The 27342-nt window shown below is 40.8% G+C and overlaps 1 protein-coding gene across 1 annotated transcript in view; it reads left to right on the top strand.

Annotated features, from left to right (window-relative positions):
* Positions 1-27342, top strand: part of LOC106905637 (protein tyrosine phosphatase non-receptor type 14) — a 39670-nt gene that overhangs the window by 3698 nt on the left and 8630 nt on the right. Inside the window, exons 2-13 of the mRNA XM_014970596.2 lie at positions 9488-9899; positions 11831-12006; positions 20267-20364; positions 21604-21671; positions 22042-22112; positions 22797-22884; positions 22989-23077; positions 23260-23347; positions 23523-23605; positions 24726-24786; positions 25121-25187; positions 26820-27274. Coding sequence (XP_014826082.2) covers positions 9726-9899; positions 11831-12006; positions 20267-20364; positions 21604-21671; positions 22042-22112; positions 22797-22884; positions 22989-23077; positions 23260-23347; positions 23523-23605; positions 24726-24786; positions 25121-25187; positions 26820-27274 — 1518 coding nt within the window. The 5' untranslated portion in view covers positions 9488-9725. The remainder of the gene's footprint in view (positions 1-9487; positions 9900-11830; positions 12007-20266; positions 20365-21603; positions 21672-22041; positions 22113-22796; positions 22885-22988; positions 23078-23259; positions 23348-23522; positions 23606-24725; positions 24787-25120; positions 25188-26819; positions 27275-27342) is intronic.

The following is a 27342-nucleotide window of genomic DNA, read 5'->3' as shown; positions in this document are numbered from 1 at the left end:
ATGAGGATCAGTTGGGAATGTGCGAAACTTTGAATCTGCCTGTGTGATTTTCCAACAGAGTTAAAAATGTTAGCTTGCTTTTATTCATTCCAACTGTATGTGGTCATTGTGTCTATTTCATCTATGCTGAAGGTGAAGCACTTTGGGGTTGTCCTCCTTTGGTTTTCCATCAACTTTGCGGGTACCACTGGCAGTAGATGAAAAATTCAGCATAACATTACCACCTCCGTGCTTTGCAGTTAGTCCAATATACTCTTGACTCTGTCTTACGAACATTTCTCTCGTCATCGCGGCTTGTCTGACCATAGAACCGGTCTCCGTAAGGGATTTGGCTTGTGTATGTGGTACACCTTCATGTTTGACTCATGCTTGAAGGTTTCCCATTTGGGAAAAGGGCCTTCCTTCTTGGTCAACACAGCTGCAGCTCACTTTGATGCTGAATCATTTCAAGCTGGACAATGGCGATGTTGTCCCACCATCACCCAGGTGTAGATAGGCTTGGTGGCTCCCTGGTCATTCTAAAATATGTTGACCTATTTTGTTTTATTTGCGATGACATATTGGGTCTGATATTTGAAATTTGGACACAGTTGAGTGTTCCAGTGGGACAGCAATCCCAAACACACATCGGAGCTGATTTTCTTTTTGTATAAATAAAGCTGGCTAACATCAGGCTTATGGAATTGCTTCAACTCCATCCTTGAGGGTAGCTGGGTGGGTGCTTCTCTTGCATTGAAAAATTATGCCTCGCACATCTAAAGACCGCATTTTTGTTTTTTTTTTCATTATCTTTTGAGGATGTCTAATTATTAATGCCAATTTAAAAAAAATTGTATTTGCATCATTTTAAAGCCCCAAATGATCAATGCCATGTGTGTAAGCCTCTGACTTGCCGTCTGTGTAATAATGCAAGGTGGCAGAATGCAGGCTGATTTTAATTAGATGCTTGGAGTGGTGTGTCACACAGGGACGCCTTTGTTGCCGCTCTGTAAGTTGTGTGCCGTCGTGCAGCCTGGCGAACAACAACATGGCTGAGAGCGTGCAGCGGCCTGCCCAAATCTCCCACACTCCACCAGGTGTTTCGTGCGAGTTGTCAGTCACAGCTGCTAGGCCCCGTCCTCCACTCACGACCAGGACGGGGCCCATCATGTGGTATTTTATGGGCGTTCAAGCATCAAGCAAGAGGCATTTTTCCATTTGATCTCTTGTTTAGGAAAGAGTGTGATTTATTTAATTTTTTTTTGTGGCCTTTGTAGTTAGCGTAGTGCAGCCGGATTGTAGACGGTAGCAAAACTGCTGCCTTCACAGACCTTTAAATTCAGAGCTGGTGCCTGAGGATATTGTAAGAACTTGCTGTGTGTTGGGAGTAAAGTCGGGTGAGTGCGGTTCCTAGGAGGGGGCGCGGGGCGGTGGGGATGGAAAATGTGAGGAGCACCGTGGTTTGGCAGCGGCGGGCCGGATGACTGCCATGCTGATGGTCCGAGGTCTCTGCTCCTATCTGTGTGACGCTCCATGTTTACTCTCTGCTCTCCTCACCAACTGCACCAACACGATAAGGCCACTGTTACATCCTGTCTGCTTCCAGCTTATCGAAACGCTTTTACTTTTCTCACCAAGGTGCTGGGAATCACTGATGCTTTACATTTACACGCCACCCACTCTTGTTTTATCTCCTGCCCTTATTGTAATTGTACGATCCTAGTTTGGAAAATCAGTTTCTGGCATTTATCCTGGTTCTGCTCTCCCTGTGCCTGTCGAAACCTCTTACCATTACTTGTTCGACTTCCTGACAAAATTGTGTGTCACCGTCACGCATCTTGTGGTTGGAATATGAATTCAGTATGCCAAATATAGAGTTTGATTATATACTTATATAAATCCATTTGAGTTTCTGTTGAATTTAGATTGCAAGTTTTTTTGTTTTTACTTTGGCCTAGAGTTAAAACCGACAGAAATGTAAAAAAAAAGAAAGAAAAAAAAGGAGTTCAAAAGCAGTTTCTGACCAAAGTCTTTATTAAACTAAAACTGTAATTTTATAAAAACAAATAATAATTAAAAAAAAACATTACAGATATTCAAATTCAGAAATATTGAATAATAGACAAATATCTCATGGCCAGAATAAAGTTTGAATGTTGTTGTAGTTCAATGTAAGCAGGAGCAAGTGGCCTTCAAATAGCACAATGCGATTGACGTTTCCGTGTCGATTTGTGTGGGAAAGAAATATATTTTAACCTCTGAATGGTATAAATATGGATGAGTTGCTGCTATTGCTTAAAAGGTACAGGCTAAAAGAGAATCTATGTTGTGGAAAGGCTTTAAAACATTCACATTTCTTTATGTTTGCAACCAAACATTGTTTTTTTAAAACTAGAAAGCATATTTGACCAGCATGTTTCTTCTGACTGTAGCATACCTTATGACTTTGTAGTGGTCCAACCAGAGTTCTAACTCGAGTCAGATGGAGAGCCTAGGGAGGAGTCTAAAACATATCACCAGTTTAGTATTACTGCAATATTCCTTTATGCAATACACAACTGCTTGGACTGCAATACGTATTGGCTCAGTCTTTAATTACCATGCATTCAGGTGACGCTTGTTTAGTTCAAACTCGAAAGGTTTTAGAAGGTAAATAGGTGATAAAGCACGACTACTGAGTTTATTTGCAACAAATCAGCAGATTGTCGGAGTGTGAGAAAGACGAGCAGAAAGAAATTAATTTGTTTTCAATTGTTTAATTATACAGTAATTTGGTTATCCTGACAATCTTTCACATTGCATGTTTTCTTAAGAAGGAGGTGAGTAGTAACTTGAAGGTAATGACACCTTTCAAAATAAAATCATCAAAAGGCCAGTGGAAACATTCAAATAGCTGGTCGGCATTGAGAAGAAGAGTTTGATTGCTGTAATGCCAATAAATTATTCTCCCAGATTATTTAAAAGAGCCAAAGTAATTTTTCTGAAAGCATTTTTTTTTTTTTTAGAAATTGTAAATGAAAACAGGTATTTTTAATTTATAATTCTTTGCACTGTTTTATTTTCTTTTTAGAGATGCCTTTCTCTTTTCCTATCAGAAACAATCTTCTCAGTTGTTGACAGGAAGTTTGAATCTAAATCTTGAATAACTTTGGACTTATTTACTAATAGTTTCAAAAAAAAAAAGAAAAAACAAAAAAGAAAAAAACGCTTCCAAATTTCTTTTTCCGCAGTGTATGCTCTTATTCCATTCATGAGTTATTTGTACCTTTTGTGCTAAGGAGCAGTTTATCATGTTTGCTGTGCAAATATACGAGTCACTTACAGAGGAAAATATTGTTTTTTTCTCAGTTAATAACTCCTAACATGCTGCACAAGGCGTTTTGTTCCACATAGCCTTCCAGGAAGTAGTTAATTAGAAAAGCATTTTGGAAAAGTTAAAGTTGAGCGTTTTTCTATGAGAATAAATTAGCAACAGTCATTAATACTGCTGCATGTGCAATTTTCAGCCGCACCTGCTCTGAACTACTCTAAAACTGCCAGTTTGCAGCAGTTCAATCCCAGATGTGCCTGCAAGCAAACGTGTGGCACGTTTCCTGCTTTTCAGGCATGACGTAAGCTTTAGATGTAACCTCATCATATCATTGTTCTCTCCTTACTTCTCACAGTGTTGGTTGTTGTCATGGCAGGTGTGGAATATATCACAGGCATCAGTGATATATTACCACCTCATCTTTCGCTATGTATTCAGAATTTTCAAGTTCAAAGTCAGCAAACTTAACCAGAATACCCAGCAAGTCGTGATTCGAACATGTAAGGTTGACGGTTCCTCAACACATCTTTACGTTCAACATTCGTTGTGGCTGCCATGTGCACGAAACTTAGGCGACGTTGCAGGAGCAAACTGTTTGTTTGCTCTTCTTATGGTTTGTCAAACCAGTGTCGCATGTAGCACTGTTGAATCTTTACTTATGAGCATTGCTTCAGTCTATAAATACAATGGAGAAAAAGATGATTTATGGGCTTGTGCTGCTGGTAGTCGTTTGCAACAAAGCAATTAGCAAATTCCCTTGGTTTTTCTGACCTCAGGTGTGATGACATCCTCATTGCAGAGACTTCTTAGACAACTGGAATGCAGCAGTGGTTAGCAATGCACACCCAAAAATGCAAGAGGCCCGCTATAGGGGAGAAGTCAGTGTAAATAACAAAAAATAACCTTTATTGGTGCTGCTGAACCAGAAAGATTAGTTTGTTGTGGTTGTTGTTGATTGCCCTTGGAGAAATTAGGAAAAAACTGATTTGTTCTTTTTTTTGTTCCATGAAATAAAAAGAATCCTAAGGCCTTTAAGTTCTTCTTGATAGATTATTCAGTAAGATGGGGGTGGATAGCTAACTTAGTGAGAATGCTAATCTTTGCTCTGTATTTGCACAGTAAACATAAATCTAAATGATTGAAATAGTAACTTTTATTTCCAACACATATATTCACCGAGTTCAAGTCTCTCAGTAGAGATTTCAGGACACTTAGCATGAATTTGTGGCTGGTACAGAGTATCATCTTACAGTTAACCTCAGTAAAAGCAGTTTCGAAACAGGATTTGATTGAAGTTGTGTGTGTGGTGGAGTTTTCTTTTTTTTTTTCTTCTTCTGAACAAACTTATATTTTAAGGATAAGTCTGTGAAATGAGCTCGTATCGGTGGGAATCTGGACTGCGTGTGCATTTTGCATAAAGCTGCCGACATGGCTCCCCCCAACTGTCTGGACTTCACCTCTGTGTGAACGCTGTACTCTGTGTGTTCGTCACTGTCCCTGCGTTCTCACGTAGCGGAGAGAATGTTCTGTGTGTGTGTGTGTGTGTGTGTGTGTGTGTGTGTGTGTGTGTGTGTGTGTGTGTGTGTGTGCGTGCGTGTGTGTGTGTGTGTGTGTGTGTGAGAGAGTCTTTGTCCCAGAGTCGGAGCTGCAGAAAGGGGTTGCGGGGGGGTTCGGGGGGTGGAGAAAAAGGGCTGCAAAGTGAGAAAGCAGATGCGCTTGTTAGAAGCACACTGTCTGGTCGCCTGGCTCCACCATCTGTTTGCAGCTGCTCATGCTTGCGTGTGCCAGACAGTAGGGATATATGTGTCTGTGGACAACACGTGCTAGAGTGCATACTTCTGTCTTTATAACTGTGTGTGCACACACTTGCATGCATCTCCGAAGCCTTCACACTTACGCTTGCTGATACTGATTTTGGTTTATTTGAATGTTTTCTTTAAGGGCTACAATAAAATAAGCTAAAAATAATATCGTTAAACATGTTTTTTCTTGCCTCGTTGCTGTAAGCGGTCGTAAATTGTGTTTTTTCTTTTTTTTTATTGGCTGAAGAGATCAAATCAAACAGTGGATGTAGGAGCAATTGCTGTAGAGCGAGTTTTTTTTTACTGTACTGAAACAAAGAGAAAATGATTATGGAGCTAACATGTTATAAAAGCCAAGGTTATTAAAAGGCTTCAAGCATTTCCAAATCTGACATGTTCCACGACATGCAGAGGTTGAATGCTTGCAAAGATAAAAGAGCACCTGTGCTATACTCTCTTTATCCTTCCTGTTATCTGCTGAATGCCTTGGTCTCGCTAGTATTTTGCAGCCTGAATGAACCAAAATCATGTTTGATATTTTATAGAAAATATAGCTTCCTTCCAAATGGCTCTCTGCACCTTCTGCGCCTCTTCTGATTTAATCTCCAGTGTCCAGCATCAGCACCTCACTGATGCTGGCAAAAAACTCTTCTTCACTAGATAACCTGCAACCGCACTGACAAATGGTTTTGCCAGAGCACCCTAATAGAATGTGTTCTTAAAATGACACAACCTAGGCTTTAACAATGTTTTTACAATGGTTTGAGAACGTCGACTAAATCTGCCTGCAAAGGTCAGCGCTAATTGTTTCACCTTCGTTCAGAGGAACGTCTTGTTCATTTACCAGACATGACATGAAAAAACTTTTGATAAAGTTTAAATTTGAGATAAATATAAAGTCTAATTGGCTGAGGTGTCAGGAAATCAGAGTTTTTTTTTGGGAAGTGTTTCATTTTTGAGGTAAAAAAAACCCCCCCAACAACCTCAATTTGCATAACCGACCCGACCCTTCTTAAGCCACGTCCTCTAAACACTGCCTGATACGCAGTCCCGACATTCGATCCAGGTCTAGTTTGGCTTCAAACTGTAAAAAGAGTGCGCCAGAGGAAGTGTAGTTATGAGCTGTGAAGCTCTCTGGCCATTTGTTTTGCTACAGCGCTCATGTGTGAACCAGGGGCGAAGGGGGGGAGCGGAGGGCGGGATGAGACGGTGTTGGTATTTGAGACATAGCAGAGCGACAGAGATCAGATTGATTGAGTTACGCACGCTACACTTGCCTCCTCGGCTCTCTGTGGCCTTCGTCTAATGGATTTGGCGGTAGGTGACAAAGTGCTGTTTTGTTCCCACTATTGTGTGGGACTGAATGGGGCTGCCCTGCGCCAACAGCAGAGATAAATCAGCGGCTCTGGTTCTGAGCAGATGCTGGAGTGAATAATAAATTGCTTTTTTTTTTGTTTGTTTGTTTTAAATCAAGTGCTTTTCGGTTATGACTGCTGGGGCCTTTTCCAATCAATCATATTTGAGGCTAGTAATTTAGTCTTGCCTACAGGTATGCTATTACACTTTATGCATAATTTGTTTTGATTGCGTAATGCCACCTGGTTGGTTGTAGAGCTTATCTTTGCAAGTTTGGGTTTGTGATATCATCAGGTGGCTCTCGGGAGAAAAAAAAAGAAAAAAAAAAAAAAACACCTGATTTTGTACAAAGGTGGTTAGCAGCAAAAGTTTCATCCCTGAGGGCAGAAACCTGTATCAACATTGTTTATTAGCTCATATTATAACTTCTTTTGTTGGCTGCTGACACATTAATTCTAACCCCCCTCTTACATAGTTGATGCTGCACACCTGCCAGGCCGTCTCTTCCAGAATATGGTGCATTGCCAATAAGAAATCAATTAATCAATCAATCAAATTTTATTTGTATAGCACATTTCGGCAACAATGCATTTCAAAGTGCTTTACCTCATAAAGACACAAAAATACAATATAGATCTGTTGCAAGGTTGACAGGAAAATGCAACACAATTTCTATGTTGCTATGGGAACAGTGGTCCAGCTTCAGTTTTAATTAATTCTGTGAAAATATGAAACTTTCCGTGGAAAACTGACTTCCGTTGACCACTTTGAATTATCCGTAATGATGAGGGTCAAAAACTTCCCACAATGCATCTGTAAACTGTTATAAAAGAAAAGATCCTGTGTAATTGTGGATGGTCTCGGCGGTTTAAGCACACAGAGAGAGAAAAGAGGCGGTTTGCCCTTTGTCGTATCACTTCGGAGGGGACAAAGAGAAATGAAAAAAAAAAACACACTGGTTTCACATATATTTAGACAAAGCTCACTCCCCCTTAAAAATACAAGCAAACCCTGTTCACTCAGTTTTCTCCTTCGGTTTTTGCCACACCACAAAATTACAACGTGCAAATTTCTAAGCGTATGGGGCTGTTTTTGGAAATAAACACGATGGCAGGGATTTTGCAGCAACATTCTTTCTCTTTATTTATTTATTTTTTGCATCAAGGAGTTGGTCCGATCCCAAGCTATTGTCCGTCCCTCCGTCTGCATTACCCCACCACACACACCCAAACCGCTCCGCTGATTACTGACTTAGGGTAGCACCTGTCTAGTCTTTCGGCTAACCTCGGAGGAACTTGGTGTGTGTGTGTGTGTGCGTGTGTGCGTGTGCGTGTAGGTGTGTGTGTGTGAGAGAGATCATTTGTATGTGTTTGTGGTGTGCCCTGTTCATGCATGTCTCCGTTTGTACACTGCAGTGAAAGTATGTCTCTGTATGTTTATCTACGCCTGTATAATTGTCGACAGTGATTTTGCAGATTTGTGTTCTTGGGAACCTTTTTTTTATTTTGAGACGATCTGGGAAGGTTTTACTGTAATGATGTCACTTTCCCTTAAGCCAGAGCCGGATGGGGGCGAAGGCGACCGCCGGGGTCACGATGGTCACATATCCCAAAGCTACGCTGGCTTAGCCACCAAATATAACCCATCGGTGGCTTTCTCGCTTTGTGTGTGTGTGTGTGTGTGTGTGTGTGTGTGTGTGTGTGTGTGTGTGTGCAGATGAACGCCTCCCAAAAGTGTACAAATAAGATGATAACTTGTTGTGCGTAACCTGCAGTTGAATTCAGAGGTCAGGAATGTGGTGTGCTGTGGCTTCCAGAAGGGTTACTGCTGTTGCAACAGGCAAGCATGAAGCAAAGTGTGGCTCACATTGAAGCAATCAACACGGATGTTTTTTAGGTTCTCGACAGCTTTCATTCAAGCTGCGGTACATGATTTTTTAATTTTTATATTTAATTTAATTTTTTTATTCCTTCCTGCTCACTCAGCCACATCACACACACACACACACCACTCGCACTCTGCTCCTCCTTGTGGTGTATGCTCGTGTCAGGTGTGCTCTGTTTTCCCTCGTCAGGGCAGAAAGGAATCTGGGCCAGGATCCAAGCTGACTATTAGGAGGAGCGCATTGCCAGAACCCGGGACAAGAAGCAACACATCCACTCCTCCTCCTCTCTCTTTCTTTCTGCTGCTCATCTCCTTCTCGCAGGGGATTTTTTTTGTGTGTGTGTGTGTGTTGAATTTTAACATCTGCTAAGTTTCTCTCGTGCATTTCTTTCTTCATCTTTCAAATATTTACTTTAGAAATTAAAATCAAGTATTTTAAAGTCGCTACGGTCACTGCCTAACCTGCTTAGCAGGGTTCTGATTAGAGTTTTAAGGAGTAAAATTGCACAAATTTCCAGGTTCTGGGATTTTTCATTTAACGATTTCTATGGATTCAGTGAACAAACTCCGTGCTCATCACATCATGCTTGTTGGTATCCTGAGCAATGCCAGTTTTTGATATCAGCCATATGGGCAGTTACGCAGGGTGACATTAGAAAGGGGATCACATGGCCACCGGGTAAAGAAACATAGCCAATCTGCCAGTTGCACCCTGAGCAAGTTTTCTATCGCTCTTGTCGATGTGGCATATTTAACTAAGCTACTTGTTCTGGATGGATATTTGCAGCTGCTGACCACTGCCTCACACCACTGCCTCTGTCTATCGTCGCTGCCTGATCTGGTCTGAGGAGAGCAAAGCTGTGTCGAGCTTTAGGATAAATCCGCGTGAAGCTTTTATGTTCAATGTAATACTACTTCCGCTGCTGTTGCTAGTTCTGTTTCTTTATGAGAGAAGACAAGACAGGATCACTGGAAACCATGATGTGGGAAGTTTTGATAAGAAGTTTGTTTACCGATAAGAGCCAAGGGTTATTGCTCCTTCTATCTACGTTCGGAGAGTCATAATAAGGTTCAAAGAAGTTTGGTAAAATATGACGCATTTTTGCTACGTCGTTATTGACTTTTTTTTTTCTCTGTGTTTTCTCTGTCTTTACAGCATCTGCTCATCCTCCTCGTCCTAACTCTCCTCGTTCTCCTCCTCTCTGGACATCTTTGGGAATGGGCCAGCGCCTTGCCTGGGTGCATCTCTCTGCCCGGTGGTGTAGCCGGCGTCGCGCGAGAGTGAGGAGAGCGACGGGCAGGTCATAGAGCCTTCCCTCTCCTCTCTGTCACTCGCTTTGCCCTCGGGTGACTTTTGGCCTTTGACTGAGCCGCGACCCCCGCCTTGACCCGCCATGCCCTTCGGGCTGAAGCTGCGGCGCACACGGCGCTACAACGTCCTGAGCAAGAACTACTTTGTAACAAGAATCCGGCTGCTGGACAACAATGTGATTGAATGCACCCTGTCGGTGGAGAGTACGGGACAGGAATGTCTGGAAGCAGTGGCCCAGAGGCTGGAGCTGCGGGAGGTCAGTGCCTTACTTTCTGACGCTGCATAAAAACACAAAATAATAGGTCAGAATGTAATCTGTGCAATCTACTGGGGTTTAATTGAAGTCCTACATAATGTGGCATTAGTTAGAGACAGTATTGGCTTATTGTCTTTGCTTGTGTGATTGTCACACTTTGCTCCTGACACCCAGCGTGTGTCTCCTTGCCCTCCTCTGTCTCTGTTGTTTGTCTCTAACGAAGCGTGGCTACCTCCATCCTCTTGTCAGGACGCAAGAAAGAAAGGGTGCTCATCACCTCGTCACAATTAACCTCTCCTTTGCCTTTGTGTGCTCCTCTCTTGCTCCTCCTCTGTAGTTCTCGGTTTTAAACCCTCATCGTTTCTGTCCTGGGTTTTATGTTTTCCTCATCTATACTGTGTCAGAAGTTTTCAAATCTTTTGAAATGTGCTTCGATACACGAAGTTAAGCATTTTTACGATTAGAAACCTGGAAAGTTCGTCCTTCACTTGTGTTCAGTCCCGTTTACTTAAAATCCCCAAAATAAAACCCAGTGCAGATTAGTGAATCTATCCAATGACTGGTTTATCATTGTGTAATTTTCTTTTTGTTATAACTATAGATGTTTAGGACTCAGAGGTTTGTTTGATGAGCTGCACAGTCGACATCTTCAAACAAACATTTACAACGTTGCTATAGCAAGAAACTGCTTGGATGCAATCTTTTGTTAGAGAGTGATTTTACTCTATGACGCCAACATTAAATGCTTAACTTTAGTGGCTGAAATGCTAAAACTCTGAAAATGTAATGCTGCAAGCTAAGGAATATATTTAGGAAATTGTGGGTTAATGGCAATTTATATTATTGTAATATTCAGCAACAGTATCACAATTACATGTCCTCCTAATATCATGCAGCCCTATTGGTTAAAAAAAAAAAAATTAACAATTGTACTATAAAGACCAAGGAACACGCCAGACTGACCGGGCATGAAACTTAAAGTGATGTGCTACATGTGGCATGGCACCCTGAACGCACCGTCTATATAGCGACACACGGTAGTGGCAGAATCATGCTATGGGGATGTGCGTTTGCCTGAAGAATGATGGAAACTGGTGAATGTGTGTGTTTGAGTGAGTCTCTGAGGTGTGGCGTAATAATGCACACTCACAGTGTTGTAGTATTTGCCAGGTGTCAGCGATGCTATGAATAAAGGGGTGTAACACCACAACTTTAGCAGCCATCTGCCTCCTTTGTGCACTTCATCTCAGGATGTTGCGTGGGTTTGTCGCTTCATCACTTACCGTCAGTATACATAAGAGTGACTTTGTTATGCGAGCACTGTATGCGGCAGCTGATGCCTCCAGCTGGAGCAATTTTATTAAAGGAAGGTTAAGTAACACAGAGGAAACAGATGTGTTCATCTCTCTGTGGCACCGGTGAATTAACAGGTGACAACACACACACACACACACACACACACACACACACACACACGCACACGCACACACACACACACACACACACATAAATGTCAACGCTTCTCTGTAAATGATACGCAGAAATGTTATTTTAAAGCTAGTGGGGGAAAAAAAGTTTAAAATTAGCAATACGGGTCAGGTCGATTGTTTTATAAGCGACGCGAACAATAATATCTAACGCTCATGAGTTGTTGGAGTTAAAACAAAGTAGATGTAAAATGAAGGATAAATGTTTATAGTTTTTAATGCTCGATCAGCAGTGTTGGTTTTAAATCCCATAACATAAATATTTCTCTCCCAGCTTGAAATGGATAAAATATTTGTATTGTATTTGTATTGGCAATACATTTTAGCGAGTAAGGCCCGTGTAATTTCTTGTGAACTCCAAGAGACGGCTGGTTGGTTAACTCACAGACACGACATTTTATTCCACCTCACAACCTTCTATTCTTTTCTCTTTTCGGTTTGCAGACCCATTACTTCGGACTGTGGTTCCAAGGAAAGACCCAGACACCAGCGCAGCGCTGGGTAGAACTCGAGAAACCCCTCAAGAAACAGCTGGACAAGTTTGGCAATGAGCCTCAGCTGTTTTTCGGAGTCATGTTCTACGTTCCCAATGTTTCCCGTCTGGAACAAGAAGCCACCAGGTTAGAAGTCTTAAATAAATCTCTGGTTTATGGGCAAAGAGAGTGTGACTTTCAATGAGGCTGTTTGGCGTACAATGGGGGGCAGATGGTTCAAATGTTGAAAGTTTACATTTTGTAATTTTGTTGTTTGTTATTGTGGGTTAAAACATCTGCAGCTGTGTGAGGAATATGTGGCGGCGTGTTCCTGATCACATTTCCAGCTTCTTGCAAAAGTATTAAAATCCTCTGTGGTAACTCTTTGAGTTTTAATTCAACAAATAGTTTTTTTTTTAATTCAGTCATTTAAATAATTGCTAACATATTTTTATAGATATTTTAGCAAGTTGATAAAATGAGGTGTTTCTTATACTGAGCAGCTTTATTCTTTGAATTTGCTATATTTTCTGATCGATAGCAAGAGCACAGAACAAAAATAGCTTCAACATCGTCAATCATTGCCATTATTTCCTCTTGCCACCGCGTGTAGTCTGGGAGTGTGTTAGCAGGGTTGTGAATGAACATGTTAGGTAGCTGCGAAGAGTGCACGCGGGGGTCAATGTGCAGCGGACAGTCTGGCACGTCAGACTGATTTACGCAGAAAAAACACACGGCGGCTCGCACTCTGCGGCTCTTCCTCGCGGAGAGCCGATGAATTTGTGGCTTCTGCCCCACTGGATGTGGGATAGGTCGGTGGCAGGTCGCAGCTTGACGGCTTGACACAAGAGAGAATTCGAAGGTGTGTGTCTGTTTATTAGCCATTTCTTGCGCTGAATGTCCTCGGTTTTTCTAGAAAGGCAGGATGGGACATGAACTGATGTGGCTTCAGTGGAAGAAGGAGCTGTTTTTGAGCAACTTGTGCTCGAGACAGTGGAGGAAAGCGGGTGTTTACACTCGTGTTACACAGAAACCAGGAGTTAGTCGGGTTAAAGGGTGGTATTCCAGGAATCCCCTGTAGGGTTTTATGATGTGTGTGCATAGGGGTTAAAGGGGTTGGCGGAGGTTATGATGGGGGCTTGAGGACAATTTAGGAAACAATAGTTTCTCTCTTTTTTTAAGCCCACCCTCTTTTTGTTGCCAACCCTGAACATGGTGTCACCTTTACTTCTCTTTGAGAGCAGAACTCCCCACGTTGAGCGCCAATAGCTCTCAGTCATTTTCTCAGTGTCCCTTCATCGTCCTTCGTGTTCCTCCCCCCTCTTTTTCTTCTTCTATTTGTCAGGAATGCTGGCACAGCCGTCCAGCGTAGGAGGCGGACCACACATTCCTCACAGCAGAAGTGCCGGGGATAAAAGGGGGAGGGGACGTCTGGTTTACTAAAAACACACACACTCCTCTCACACTGCCCTAAGAAGCCAGCTGCAGCCCTGTCAGAGGCGTTAGCTATAGTGCAGCGCAGCGTAAGATCGTACATGCTCCCTGGGAGTTTAAAATTGAGAATGATAACCATTTTCAAGAAATTTGAAAAGTTTTAGAACAATTAACCTGTTTTTATGCATCTGCAGATTTTGTTTTTGCAGAATTCACGAGACCGAACACCGTCTTCTCTAAAAGTACAATTCTTTCAGATAGCTTGCAATTTGAAGATTGACTTCAAATTGCAAATTCCCTGAAATAGATACCTGGTTCAGGGAAAGGGGAGGGTAGACTTTTAGCTAAATGAGTGACATAGGCACAAGTGGAGACAGAGAGAGTACAAGTTTGGCTGCAAATTTTGGCTTTAGACGGTGAGAATTGTATGTTCTTGTGTTTTTCGGGATTTATGGTCTACTTTATTAAATAACCGCTGACAAAACAGAAAAAAACATTCTTTAAACTTTAATAGTGAATCACACACAGGAAAAAAAAAATCAAAACCATTTTGCTTAAAAAAGGCAAAGCGTTGAGTGTCTTTGTGTAAATTTGCTGAGTGTAATGTGACTTGTTTTGATGTGGTCAGGTCTTTGAAGTGCAGGATTTGACTGATATGTAACCTGAAACTGGATCTCACTCTCTTCCTGTCTCCATGCAGCTGCACAAATGAACCACAGCACTGTTTAAATCTCTGCACGCTTTTTTTTTTAAACATGAACTTGAATTCTGTGCTGCCTGCGTGTAGCTGTAGTTTAACAGAATGTTGGTTTACAGTTAGTTTACAGTTCACTTCGAATACATTATTTTGTATTTTTCTTCCATTCTTTGTTTTTTTTTTTTTTAATTAGCAAACTGGATTTCTGCCATGATGTCCTAACAATAATTTTTACTCTCCCGGTAGTTTGTAGTTAACAGCAAAAATGTACTTTATATTTGCACTGGTTGAAAAGGAACAGCTCAAGCAGGAAAGGTAACAATCCCGGTCATACCGTTTTGGTTTTGCAACCTTCATCATTTCTACTTTTTTCAAACATTCATTTCCACCATGCAAGCTGATTGGATGAGTATTTCGATGTGTTTTTAAAATAAATTTACGCCCACCTCAACAATTACTGTCACTCCTGGTAAAGATGTTGAAAACTCATTCAAACACGTTTTACGTTGCCTCTAGTCTAATTTAAATGAGAAAAAAAATCTGAGAACATTTATTTTCTTAGATAAAAGTCTTTGAATAGTTAAGAAAATCACTGGTGTCACAACTGCGTAAATCTCTATCTGTTCCAAGACTGAAAATTTAACTGATGCAAGTTTTCAGTTTATATTTTATTGTTTAAGCAGAGAACATTTCTAGGAACCTTTAATTATTAATCCACAACTTCTTGCTTCACTGGGGTATGGATATGATGAGACACAGGTCCATTGGCAATAGTTAAGAAAAAAAAAAAAGATTTTTTACACAGTGTCATACAGCAAACTGCTCAGTGAGAAATGGTGTCCACATGAAACTGTTTTGTATAAGACACCAAACTGATAAGGTCAAGCGTTGACTGCCACTTTTATGCCACATTGACAGGTGTCAATGGCAAGGTGCTCAAATTTTGGTATTATCCATTCATATTATGGAAAGTGAAGGAATTTGTCACAAGAAATGTAGGCAGTCAGCACAATTGATTATGAAATCTCAGCTATCCGTAGACAGAGTGTGCAGAGTCTGAGTGGCTCGCAGAATACGCAAGGCATGTCGGAGTACGTGGGAGCTTTTAGTTTAGTGTTATTGTGTTTTTTTTTTGCTCGTTGTCAGGAAGCAAATCGTCTTTCAAATGAATATCCGCTCCACATTGATCCGGTGTTCAGTTTTAAGGGCCTGAAATACAAGAACTCACTGAAGACGTTAAGAAGTGTTCAAAGAATCGAAAACCTTATAGAAGCAAATTTAGATTACAGGAAAGGAGCCAGTTGGTTTATAGCAACTATTTTGTTTGAAAGAAGAGGAAAGCTATTTCCTGATTTCAGTGATGCTGTAGTTTAATATTTGGTCACCTCTGTTGTTTCTGCCGACACAATCAGTATCCCTGTCCGGACCATTTTTTTGTGTCTGGCACATACAAAACGTAAAAAAAAAACAACAACAAAAAAAATTCTATTTATCCCGGCTTCAAAGGCTACAATAAAAAAAATACCAGAAACTTTTGTTGTAATAGAAAATCAGTTCTCCTCTGTCGAAAGATTAACAGCTTTATTCCTTAATACTCCGACACATTTTACGACCAGGTTTGCAATTAGATATGTTGAGGGTCTTTTCTCAGAAGATCTCTTTCAGAGAGCGGGTCGCAGCCGGTGTGTGGTCCAAACCTTCTGTTCCCCCATGTGAAGGGGAGGAAAAACGTCTCACAGAGAGTGAAGACCGTAAACGAGAGTTGTTGACCGGAGCGAGGCCAGCTGGCCCCAGTGGCCCCCGAGGCCACCATCAGCAGCAGCCTTGAAATTGAAGCTTTGTTCAGCTAGTTTTCACCAACACACGCACACACACACACAAGCAGCAGCTGTACTCTGTTGCGCCTCTTGCTGATTCAACACATTTCAAAGTGAAATTCTCCTGCCACCCACACAAACCCTCACAGGGCTGAGGGGTGCTGAGGGTGATACCCATGCAGAGGTGGAGGGAGTGAAGGAGCGGGGCGGGGGGAGGTTCCGGGGGATCTCAACCATATGTACACACATACTGACATCCAGTCTTGCATGCACACATGCTTACAGGATTGTTGTCCAAGCCACTCGGACATCTGGTTGCATGTCTTTTACTAGCGGGGCTTGGACATGCGTGGGTGTATAAAAGGCTCTTTGTGCCTGCTACTGCGCCTGGACGTCCAGCAGAATATTCTGCTTTGAGGAAGAAACTCCAAGAGAGAAAGCTCTACCTCATGTATAAGTGTGTAGATTCACCAGCTGTTAAAGCAGCATTAAGTCATTCTGACATACCTGTTTGAGATTCCAAAAGGGACTTCCATGTGAACGAATGTGTGCAGTAATGTTTCTGCGTGTGTTTGGGCCATTTAGGCAAATACTAATGACCCGTATGAGTTTACTCCTCAATTGTCAGACGATTCTCTTTGTGCCATTTCTGCTCCTAGACTGAATCAAATTTAGATGTCTGTTTCTAGTTTTTTTTAGTGGGTTGTTGGTCCTTTGTTTGAAATAGTGAGGGGTTAAAATATTTTGCCACAACACGATCCCCCTGAAGAATCCAATAACCCATCTCTTTTTGCCCATCATGTACCAGTAGACGGATGTAAAAGAAACTAGATTTAGCCTGTGTTGATTTTGGCCATATGTTTTGGGTTGTTTTCTCACTAGCAGATTGTTTTTTTTTTTTTTAAGTTCCTGGCATTTTGAAGGTGTTCAGGCCCAGAGCATCCTGATCTATTCTTAGCAGTGGGCATGACGTGCTTTTTCCCCCCCCCACATATTTATCCTTTCCTTTATGACAGGCTGACCTAGAGTGTTGCCAAAAGGTTCAGCCTTCTCATCTGTCCAGAGCACAAAGTTACAATTAAAGTCCCAACAGCGCCTTCCAAACTCCACAGATTTATCTGTCGAATGGCAGAGCAGAAAAGGTTTCTCCAGGAAACCTGGGAGGTTGTTATGCTATTTACAGTTTTAACCCCAAGATCATTATTGTTTTCCATTATGCTGTAAAAAGAGCTCAAGTTTAAGTGCTTCCAGTTGCTTAAACTACTTAATTTTTGAGCTGTAGTCGCGTTCAAAGGGAGTTGCTGTTTTCTTGTTGCCATTTCCTGACATGTTCTATTGTCTTGTCTATTTGAAGAGGGGCTAAAGGAACTAGTAGTTTTTCCCAAGTCCCGGTCAAGTTCAAAGTCTTTGAGTGGCAAGTTCAGGCCAAGTTTTTAGTCTTTCAAAGAGCTTAAGACTTTGGTCTGATCAGTTCTAACCTTCACTAATGGCTGAATTTGTGTTTAGGATTTTTTTTTTTTTTTACTGTCACCTCAATGACTGCCTCTGTTAATTATAATTGTTTCTTTAGATTATAAAATGATCTGAGATAACAATCTTAATTTTTACCTTCTGGTAAAAAGCTGATAGCACTCTTTTTTTTCTTCCTTTGGACGCTCCATTTGGAACCTTTGTTGTTTTTGTTGTTGTTTTTTAACCACATCTTTACTTTCACAGCTATTTCAATAGCTTGTCATCTAATTCATCTGGCCTCAACCATGAGTAAACACTATCATGTTGTTTCCCATCCAACCTCAGAAAAGAACCGACCGCTGCCGACTTTAACGTCCCCCGAGCGCCGCACCGAGACTGCAGGGAAAACATGGAGGGGTTTTGAAAAACAAAGTCCACAATCGTTGGAAAGGTTTTGTGTTCTGAAAGGCTCCTCCCCCTTCCTGACCACATCAGGCCCCGCCCCCCTCCGTTTGCTCCAGCCTCCTCTGTGGTTGGGGTTGGCTTAATTAGAGGGTTGCCACGGGAACAGAATGGCATCTTAGCCAACGGGGTGTAATGACAGGGTGAGGGGAGGAGGGCGGGGTCAGATTATAGGTCTGTGAGTATGCCTAGAGGAGCTTGAAAAAGAAAAGAAACACAAAGAAACAGCAGAGAGGATGTGACAGTATATGAACTCTGAGCGATGCGAGGTGGGAAATGAAAAGTTTTACAAATTAAAAAAAAAAAAAAAAAAAAATCCTGGATTTCGTGTATTTTTGGTCATGTGAGGGAGTGACCAAACATGCGACTGTGAGGTTTCTAAATCGCCTTGGTCGCTCTCTGTGTATTAACTTGTGTTGGACCATGTGTCGGAGAAGGTGGCTCACAGCCCACATCAGGAAGACGCAGCCTGTGTGCCATGACAGCACAATGGGAAACACTGTGGGAGTTTTCACGCAGCTGAGCCGGGTCGCCCCAACGGTCCTTCCTGTCCTCCTGTGTGGCCACTTTCATTCTTCAAAACACAAACCTCCAGCAGGATGGCGGCTACAAGTGGACAGAAAGCAGCTTGGAGCTTTAGGAGTTTTATTTATTTCAGCCCTTAGGGGCTTTTTTCTCTCTCTCTCTCTCTCTCTCTTTCTTTTGATGAATTTCACCACATTTTCTGATAGCAGAGCGTGGCTTTACCAGTCCGAGCTCTGTCATTTTATTGATTTACACTTGATGAAACCACCGCCGTCCAAAACCACAGTGAAACCTGTCATAGTTTGCCTTAGAGAGCAACTTCAAGTTCCCTCTCTCGCGTTGTGCTAAAGATTTGTCTCAGTTCAACATGCTCTGTGTTCCACGAACAATTACAGAGCTACAAAATCATTTAGTTTAGCTTCCACTTGGCATTCCACTAGAGTCAAAAATGAGTCAGTGGTATTTCAAACACTGACTCACTTCTGCAGCAGGCCTCTTTGGCTTTGTTCAGGAGAGCCAGAATAGTCTTGACGCACACTTTCTGTCGCACCGACCAGAAACAGAAGAATACGTCTTCTGTGTGTGTGTGTGCTATCCGCATGTTTGCAATCCTTCCATCAGTAAAACACAAGCTCCGTTCTGATTCTGTGGATAAATGTGTCGCGCTTCAAGCCATCAGAGTTTCCAGCATGGGACTTTTATAGGTTGGTGTTCAGAGACTGCGGCTTGGTGAAAAATCTAACATTAACTCCCAACAAAGTCTGGAGGGTTTCTGAGAGTTAATAAGTCACCACCCACCTACTCGGATTTATTTTGCCCGCAGTTTTTTTCTTTTAAAGCTACTACCGATTCCAAGGCTGCTGTTCATTAACTTCATAGCGCTTCCGGTTTAAACAAACAGGCTTTGGCAAACTAAACATTTATTAACGAGGACTTGCCCGGCTGAAAGTAGCATAACCTACATCATCAACCTACATCAGTGGCGTAAAGAAGTTGGGTTTGTTAGTTTACACAAATAGAGGGAATTGTCTACAATTCACATGCTGTGTTTTTAAAAAATTTGTAACCGTTGCAGAACTTTGATTTGATGTGGCTTTAGTTTTGAATAATTTTAGCTTGATTCTGTGCAGAAAAAAAGCAATACAATTATTCTCTTTATGTTTGGCAAATGGAATAAAAGTTTCATAAATCGGCAAATGTGTTATTAGAAAACCCTGCTCACAGCTCAGTGTAGTATATCCACACCGTAGCTACTTCACGACATAATTGTGAAGTAGCTAATCATTGTCCTGCACTCACACAATCCGTAAATATTACCCTTATACAGTCTGCCATACACTGTCACTGTTTTTTTTTAAATCTGCTACCATAAAAACTGTCCGAAATATGTTAATGGTCATATGATGTCACTCATCAACTTCTGTTTTCAAAATAAGAGTCAAATTTCTCAAGTACTATTTAGAATGCCTTTAGTCAAGAATACTTCACTAATCCCAAATGGAACTTAGATAGTAGCTCATAATATTAGTATTCACTTATGGGCTGTAAATGAGACTTTTTCTTACCTGTTTTTGACAGTTGATGATTTTAAGAAATTTACTTTTACTCACACTTTATAGTAAGTTTCGTAGTGAATTTACTGTAATCTAACCAATTTTTTTAAAAGCTGTTTTGGTTGGATTGGTGAAAAATAATCTGTCAAAAGGAGTGATTTTTTATTTTTATTAAATTTTTTTTTTATTAAATTGAAAGTTATATTTTAAGTTGGTGGCATAAAAGGTTAAAACATGACCTTTGGCATTTGTTAAGTGGCTGTAAAAAATTTTTTTAAGCTTCTTCTTCTTTTTTTTTTTGTCTTTCCCTACTCATCCATTTTACATAGCCAAAAACATTTGGACGTATAACATATAATTCTGCACACCAGTTATTATACATTAACCGCATTCATTTTCAGCCTCAGAGTCATAATGAAGGTTTGATCAGATGTTTTTTTTTTTTTTTTGCTCTCTTTTCTCTGTAGGTATCAGTATTATCTGCAAGTGAAGAAGGAGGTGCTTGACGGACATCTGCAGTGCACTGTGGAGCGGGGGATAAGATTAGCTGGACTAGCAGTACAAGGTAAAAAAAAAAAATCATGTGAATAAATTCCTAGAAAGATAGTGCAAACTCATAGTTGCTCGGGTCGTCTTGACTCTCCTACCTTATATGGCTGCAAACCATGGGGGGAATCCAGTCCACTTGAGTTCCTATGGTATCAATCCTAACACATACACACACAAATATGCCCTTTTAGTGCTCTCTGGCTTGTTCCTGGATGCAGTCTGTGTCCCAGGGGGGAATGTAAACAGAGTGTTAGCTTATCAGCAGCTCCAAGGTTAGCGTTATAGCATCAGGAAAACTCTTATCTGTAAAGGAGACAAGATCCTCCACTTGGCCTCCTTTTGTCCAACAGGCAGCACTTAGTGCTCAGTATAAGCGCTATCTAAGGAACGAGCAGGTCATGGAGATATTTTGCTGCCCGGGGCTTTGATAATGTGTTGGACACACATTTTTGTAATCTTTTACAGTAAATACAAGTACAATACAAAATTGTTGAATGGTTCATTTTTATCAAAACAGTTAACATAAATGTGTTATTACAAATTATTAGCATACCTTGCACTGAATTGTTGTTTATGAACATCCACAAAAATAAGCTTTTAAACAGAAAAAAAACTACAGTTATTATGCAATGAAGACTAAATATTTTGTAGCGGTGTCTAATTGTTTGGTCTTGATGAGGTCGAAATAGGGATTCTAAAAAATAAAAACAAGCTGAACTAGCTTAGACCCGCTTCTTTTCAAGGTGATAAGTCTTTTGTACATCAAATGTGATACTTACTTAAACTGTTATGATCAACTTTTTTTTTTTTTTTTTTTGAAGGAGTGTTTCTCCTTTATTTGCTGTAAATTTAGGACTTCATATGAAACACAAATCACCTGAAGGACTCATCTCAAATGAGAAAGTCACAATTTCTGTTCCAGCACTTTTATACAACTGCCTTGTATAAAAGAAGGCTCTTACTTTATGCCATGGATGTTTTGCCACACTAGCCTGTAAAGGTGTGGTAAACGTGTCAGAATGAGCCCCCGTATTGCAAAGGACATTTATCAGTAGCAATTGAGACCACTTTAAATGTCAAATTGATTTTAAATTTCACAAAGCAATCTAAACTACAATAAAATTATAACACGTCAAGCTTTCCTGCTATATTCAATATCAGATCTCATACAAAACGATCTGTCGGAATTAAGTTTTATATATTAAATGTGTTGCTTTGCTCTAAATTATTCTCATTGCTTGTCTCTGATTTGTAGCTGACTTTGGAGACTTCACCCACTTCCCATCTCAGGACTTCCTCAGAGAGTATGTGCTCTTCCCAGTGGTGAGTCCTCAAACTGCTACTACTACTGCTCAGCTAAGAATCGCATGCCTTGTTCTTTCCATGCATGCGTTGCCTGAGGGCATGCATTCTTGTGTGCTGTTAACTCCCCTGCACAGTTGATTGACAGGCTAGATTGCGACTGAAGTGGGTGGTGTTGTTGAAATCATATGAGAACTAGATGCTTTTTATTAATGCAGCTACAAACACTGTTATTGAATCTTCACAGGCATTTTGCACTGGTATCTTCTTTTTTGAGTAGTTTTATGATTTTTCTGATCTTCAGCATCTAACGCTCTACGTGGATGATATTTAGTTTTGTTTTTTTTTTGTCTAATTTGCTGTTTTGTTTGCCTTTGTTTTTTCCTTGTAGAACTGGCCCAATGGGGATGAAGTGCTGGAGGAGTGGACTAAGAAAGTTGCTGAGGAGCATAAGAGTCACTGGTACACATTTCCACATTTTAATCTGTATTAACAGTTCCGGTCAGAGATTTACATGCAGTTCAATGCTTTGGGGCATTTTTGGGGTCACTGTGCTAGTTGTGCCAAAGTTTCATCCATATAACCCAAAATGTTTGACTTAGATAATAAACAACCAAGGCTAAAACTTATTGTATATCTTCTCCACTGCAAGTGGAAGAGCAACAGCTTCCAGTTTGAAACTCTGACAGAGTTGCATGTTCCAACCGGGCAGAAATCGCAAACAACCATCATGTCTTGTTTTGCAAAAATAAAAGAGCATGCTAAGCATCTGGATTGACTTTGACTCAGTGCTATTGTAAATTTATTGGCTCTGCTTTAAGTATGGGGTCTGTACCTGGAAATCAGTCAGGTTAAATTAGTTTTACCATTTCTGATGATCAAATTGATCCAATATGCAGTGAGTGACTATAATCCAACTACAATATGTATTTATGTATCTGAGCCACACGTATAATTACGATGTTGGGTGAAATGCATTTATGTTAATTGATGTTTGATCAATTCACCCCTCAGAAAAGGCTGGAAATGAATGACATTTATTCTGAAGATTAGTGAATGTAAAAGCCTGACCTTGATTTAAATGGTGTAAAAACATACCCTGATGACAGGGACGGTTCTGTCTTATGCTTTGTTTCTACCATAAAGCGGGAGGCCACCAGCTGAAGCAGAACTTTTGTACATCAAAGAGGTGGAAAAACTGGACGGTTTTGGCCAGGAGAGTTTTCCTGCAAAGGTGGTTATAAAACCAAACATATGTAAAAAAAAAAAAAAAAAACTTTATTAGAAGTAATTCTTGACTGTGTTCTTATCATATCAAATTTCTTCTTTTTCCTGCAGGACAACTACACAAACGACATTTTCATTGGCATGTCTTTTGTTGGAGTGTTCGTCAAACACAGAAATGGCAGATCCATCATGCTCCACAAGTTAGTGTCCTCCCCTTTTTTAAAAATTTTAAATTTTTTTTTGCATATTTTGCACCGATTCAGAACCCGTCTTTCAGAAAGCCATGCTGCTGGTTTAAATGCACAAAATCCAAGTGGTAAAAAATGTGTTTCCCTTTCTTTCGCCATTCCTTCTTTTGGATGTACTTCCACGCGTGCAACAGGTGGAAGGACATCGGTACCATAGCACACAACAAGTCAGCCATCACAGTGGAGATAACGAGCAGAGACGACACCATCAATTTTCACATGGTGAGTGTTGTGTCTGCAGGTGCTCTTGGTATTCATACACAAAACACATCCTAGGAGGTGGAAGGTTACATCTGCAGATGGGGCGGGGTGGGTGATTTCCAATAAGTGCTGTGTTGGTTGATGTTCTTTAAAATGTTTGTCCTTCCTGTGTGTGCATGTGTGTGTGTATCTGCAGGAGGATATGGAAATGGCCAAGTACATTGCTCGTCTTTTCACGGCCAGACACAAATTCTACAAACAAAACAAAATCTGCACAGAGTAAGTCTCGAGGCCGAGCAAAAGGCCATTGTAGAACCGAGCGCAGGAACCTTTTTTAAGGTTATGTAACGGCTAAGCGTACGGTGCCAACTACATTTTTTTTTTCTTTTTTGCTGGCTCTGTTAAAGATCTCTATAAATCCTTAAAATGAATTAACCTTTTATTGCAGTGACATAATCTCACAGTGAGACATGTAGAAAAACCCATTGTTTACTTTGGGTAAAGTTATCCAGCTGGGGGAAAATCCAGGGAAATTCGAATTAGTAATTAATCACTTTAAGTTTTCGTGGGGTAGAACATGATGCATAAGCCAATATTTCTGGCTAACAGGCTGGCCAAAGACCCATATTTATGTTATGACTGTACACAGTGAGCAAGGAAGTAGAAATAAATCACTAAAACTTGCTGTTAGGAAACTGCAACAAAACGTTTCCATAACAACCATTAAATGCTGTTTTTATCATGCCTGCTGGCTGATTTGGGGTGACAGTCCATGTTCTACCTCCAGAAATGTTAACATGGAGTTTCCTAAAGCTTTACTGGGATGAGCTGGAATGTCGTTCTTCGGTCAGATGAGAACGACGCGTTCTTTGGCACAAGTAATGAACAACGTAGGAAAGTTCTTAAGTACGGTGGAAGGTCCGTGGCTCTACGGGCCCCGAGGAACTTGCTAAAGTTCTTGGTGCCTTGAATTCTTCAAGCACTTTCTGGTGGCCTCTGCTAGAAATGTCAACCAAAATCAAATCAACAGAAATAGTGGGAAAAAAATGAGTGCTTTTGAAATTAAATGTTTATTTATTACAAACAAGTAAAATGTCAGAGAAAAAAAATTAAATATTAAGAATTAAGAAGAAAACAACAACATAAAAACAAAATTTCCATATCTAGTTCGAAAAAGCGTAGAAAGAAATTCAGTGTGAATTTTTATTTTTTTACATTTTCTTACCATGGATGCCAATAAAAGTTTCCAGCACTTTATATTGCAGTGTTGTTAATAAATTAATTTTACAGAGGTGTTTACAAAACGCTTTAATACTATTATTTTTCTTCTTATTGTAATAGAGTTCATTGCTCTGTTTTCTTGTTGAATCATCATTTATGTTGTTGGTTTTCTGTGCAGGCCCACTCACTCTCCTGCGCCAATCAGAAGGAGACCCACATGGACTCATCGCCTGTCTCTGGTATACCAGTAATTTCCATTTATTGCTAATTAATGACTGTTTATAAGTGAGAAGAGAGAGAATGAAATAGTTTATTTAGAAAAGGGATGCACAGTAAGCCGTGGCTCTTCCAGCCTCGGCTTGAATGTGGGTTGGTCTTAAAAGTTATTAAGGGTGTTGCTCCCAGTGAGACAAAGACGGCAGTAATTTCTGCTTCCTCTTCCCAGCAGACCAGACAATGGCTCGGCTAAAATTGTCACAGAAGATGATTTTACGTCTAAATCTGTCACATTCGCTCGCTTCCTTATTTTTCATGCTGTCACTTATTTGTATTTAAACGCATCTCTCTGTCCAGCCCCGGCCCCAGTCCTGCAACTTCCAGTCCGTGCACGAGCATTATCAGGACATGCAGAGCTCTCAAGGTAATTGTGAGACACATTCTCGCGTAGACGTATTTAGAGCAAGTTTCACTGCCTTTATTTTACCACTTAGACCGCAGCCCGCCTCAAGATTTATTTGCCTCCCCGACAATAACTCAAACATTTCGAGTTTGGCTAATTGTGTCTTTCCCATCAGGCGTGTGACTCACAGCCCGTTTTTGTATTTTAACAGTCTCCCAGCCAATTAGAAGCCCAACTTTTTTTTTCTTTTTTGTTGCTGTTGATGGGAGAGGGGCAGAGCGGTGACCTCATGCGTGCTACGCGCTTTCATCGACTCGCTCGCACAGTCAGACTGCCTTATAATCCAAATTGCTTTACTCACGTTGGGCTGACAATAAAAACGGAGTGGAAAATCATTCAGGGTGTGAGACTGTACGTGGGTGTGGGATCTTTCCGCTGGCTGATCTCAAGCATCACTCTAAAGTTTCTTTGTGTGGACCAAGATTGTGTGTCTGCTTTGCTTTCAAATAAAATGATATTGTTGACATTTAGCTGACACCATTTAGCTCCTACTTGTTTCATTTGTTTTTATTAAATTAGACTAGACTCTTCTGGTAGATATTGTTGGTGAAATTTTAAGCTGCCTTTTCTTTTTAAATTCTGAACTTTAAATACTCAATTTCTATGTGTTTAGTAGAATCAGGGACAACATGTTGGGGTGAGGTTTTAAAAAAACGCCTGGACTTGCACACCAGTGTTTTTGCTTATTGGCCTATCGGATTATATCTACCCTATAAGCACTATGACTTTCAAAATATGTATAGAACTACAGCTTAGAGATTTAAAGGCTATTTCTTGCCACAATATGCGTTTGGTCATATTTGTAATGCCTAATTATAAAACTGTGCTAAATGTTTAACTACATTTATTCTTAACATCACATTGTTAAAAGCCAGCTCTTTGCCTGTGAGTCTCCTGTCTCTCTATCAGCATCTCTAGCATGTGAACACTGGTACTATTTAGGTGCAACAATTATAAATAAATGAATTATTGAAATTAATTAATATACTTTACTAATCCCAAGGGGAAAAGCATATTGATGGTACAGCTGTACTCTGAAGGAAAAAAAAAAAAGTTTCACAATTATACTGTGGCTGAGGGGGGAAAGAGTGAAGCCCCGGTGAAACGCTTTCGACTCCTCTGGTCTTAATGAAGAGCTATACGTTTTTACTATTCAGTTCATCCACCAACGAGACGGATATATACAATCGCATTCGTAATCCGAGGTTTCATTGTATTTTTCCCCACAAGCTAAATGGCACTTGTTTTAAAAAGGAGAAATAGAAATGGGAACAACACGAGGTCTTCTGCCTACAGCTTTCTTTCATTTTCACTCCTTTGTAAATGGAGATTTGATACTTTTTCCAAAGAAATTAGGTCATTTCTCCTTTGCTTTTGAAACAGTTGTTTTCTACATTAAATTGCTCACAATAGTGCGCTTGTTACAACTCATTCAAGGAAGACGTGCAGTGTCTTTCGAAGAGGCTTTGCCTTAAAACCTTTTCACATTTTCACATCTCTGTATGAGACAGTCAGTTTTGCACGACACGGTGTTTTGCATGTTTCCCCTATAAAAGTGATTTATATCTTAAAATGGTCTCTTCCGTCTTGCAGACAGCATCTTTCATGAGGACCTTTACTACAAGTCGGAGACCAGTCTTGATCTTACCTTCAGAAACGGGACTGTGCCCAACGGAAGCATGTACAGCAGCCCCAGTTTGAGCTCCCTCAATCGTTCCCAGACTTTCATCTCCCCTTCGCCCATGTCGTCCAACCTCAGCATCCCGGGCAGCGAGCTCATGCGTCAGGACTACATCCCCAACCACCGCCACAGCGCCATCATCGCTCCGTCGTACAGGCCCACTCCTGAGTATGAAGCGGTCATGCGGCAGAAGCGAAGGGTCGTCCCAGCTCACCACGACCTCCACAGCCAGTCGCTGCGCAGTTTGAACATTAGCAATGCCTGTGCTTACCGTAAGCCAGAGGCTCTGGTGTACAGCCAGCCAGAAATGCGAGAGAGGGGCCCCTATCATGGCCCAGGACCAAACCCTGGACCTTACACTCCACAGGTAGAGCTAAATCCCAGATTACTAACTTTGTTTTCTTCACGTTCTGGTAAAATAAGCCAAACCTTTTT

This window comes from Poecilia mexicana, unplaced genomic scaffold (assembly GCF_051168715.1).
Source record: "Poecilia mexicana isolate PSO_F unplaced genomic scaffold, ASM5116871v1 scaffold_21, whole genome shotgun sequence".
NCBI classification, from domain to species: domain Eukaryota; kingdom Metazoa; phylum Chordata; class Actinopteri; order Cyprinodontiformes; family Poeciliidae; genus Poecilia; species Poecilia mexicana.
The sequence above is the reverse complement of the archived record's forward strand: the minus strand, read 5'-3'. Positions and strand labels throughout refer to the sequence as shown.